Genomic DNA, 568 nt, shown 5'->3' on the forward strand with positions numbered 1-568 from the left:
CTGCTCCGTGTTCGGCCCGGCTCGCGCAGGGGCTCGGGGTGAGGGAAGGGCTGAGATTTGGGTCCCGTCCCTGCCCAATTTTCCACCCATGGGCACCTCCTGCCCCATCCGACCACGTCCGGTCGTGGTCCCGGGGTTTGCTGTGGCCTCGTCCCCCCCAGGCGCAGCGGATGGGGCTGGTGTGGGGTCCATGGGGAGGCCGTGCTCCTCTGCCCCTCTACCCCATATTTGGGTGCTGCTCCTGTGTCCCATGGGCTCCCTCCCTTCCAGCATTGAGATGCGGCACTTTGGGGTGAAGGTCAGCGTGATCGAGCCGGGCTTCTTCAAGACGGCGATCACCGACGTGGAGACGGCGAGGAAGAGTTTGATCAACATCTGGGAGAAGGTCCCGAAAGAAATCAAAGCGAGTTATGGGGAGAGTTACCTGCAGGAGTGTGAGTACCTGCCCGGGACGTTTGTCCTCGTGTTCTCATGAACCTCCTGTGCTCCAGCTTGGGACCATTGCCCCTTGTCCTGGCATTGGCCATCCCAGAGCAGAGCCTGGCTCCTTCCTCCTGACACTGCCCTT

At 62.3% G+C, this 568-nt stretch overlaps 1 protein-coding gene across 1 annotated transcript in view; it reads left to right on the top strand.

The window, feature by feature from the left end:
- LOC104546114 (retinol dehydrogenase 16-like) overlaps positions 1 to 568 on the top strand; it is a gene marked incomplete at its 5' end in the record, with an annotated part of 1,870 nt that overhangs the window by 348 nt on the left and 954 nt on the right. Inside the window, one exon of the mRNA XM_010191415.1 lies at positions 271 to 434. Within this exon, the coding sequence (XP_010189717.1) occupies positions 271 to 434 (164 nt within the window). The remainder of the gene's footprint in view (positions 1 to 270; positions 435 to 568) is intronic.

Source organism: Mesitornis unicolor, unplaced genomic scaffold (assembly GCF_000695765.1).
Source record: "Mesitornis unicolor isolate BGI_N332 unplaced genomic scaffold, ASM69576v1 scaffold35520, whole genome shotgun sequence".
Lineage (NCBI taxonomy): Eukaryota > Metazoa > Chordata > Aves > Mesitornithiformes > Mesitornithidae > Mesitornis > Mesitornis unicolor.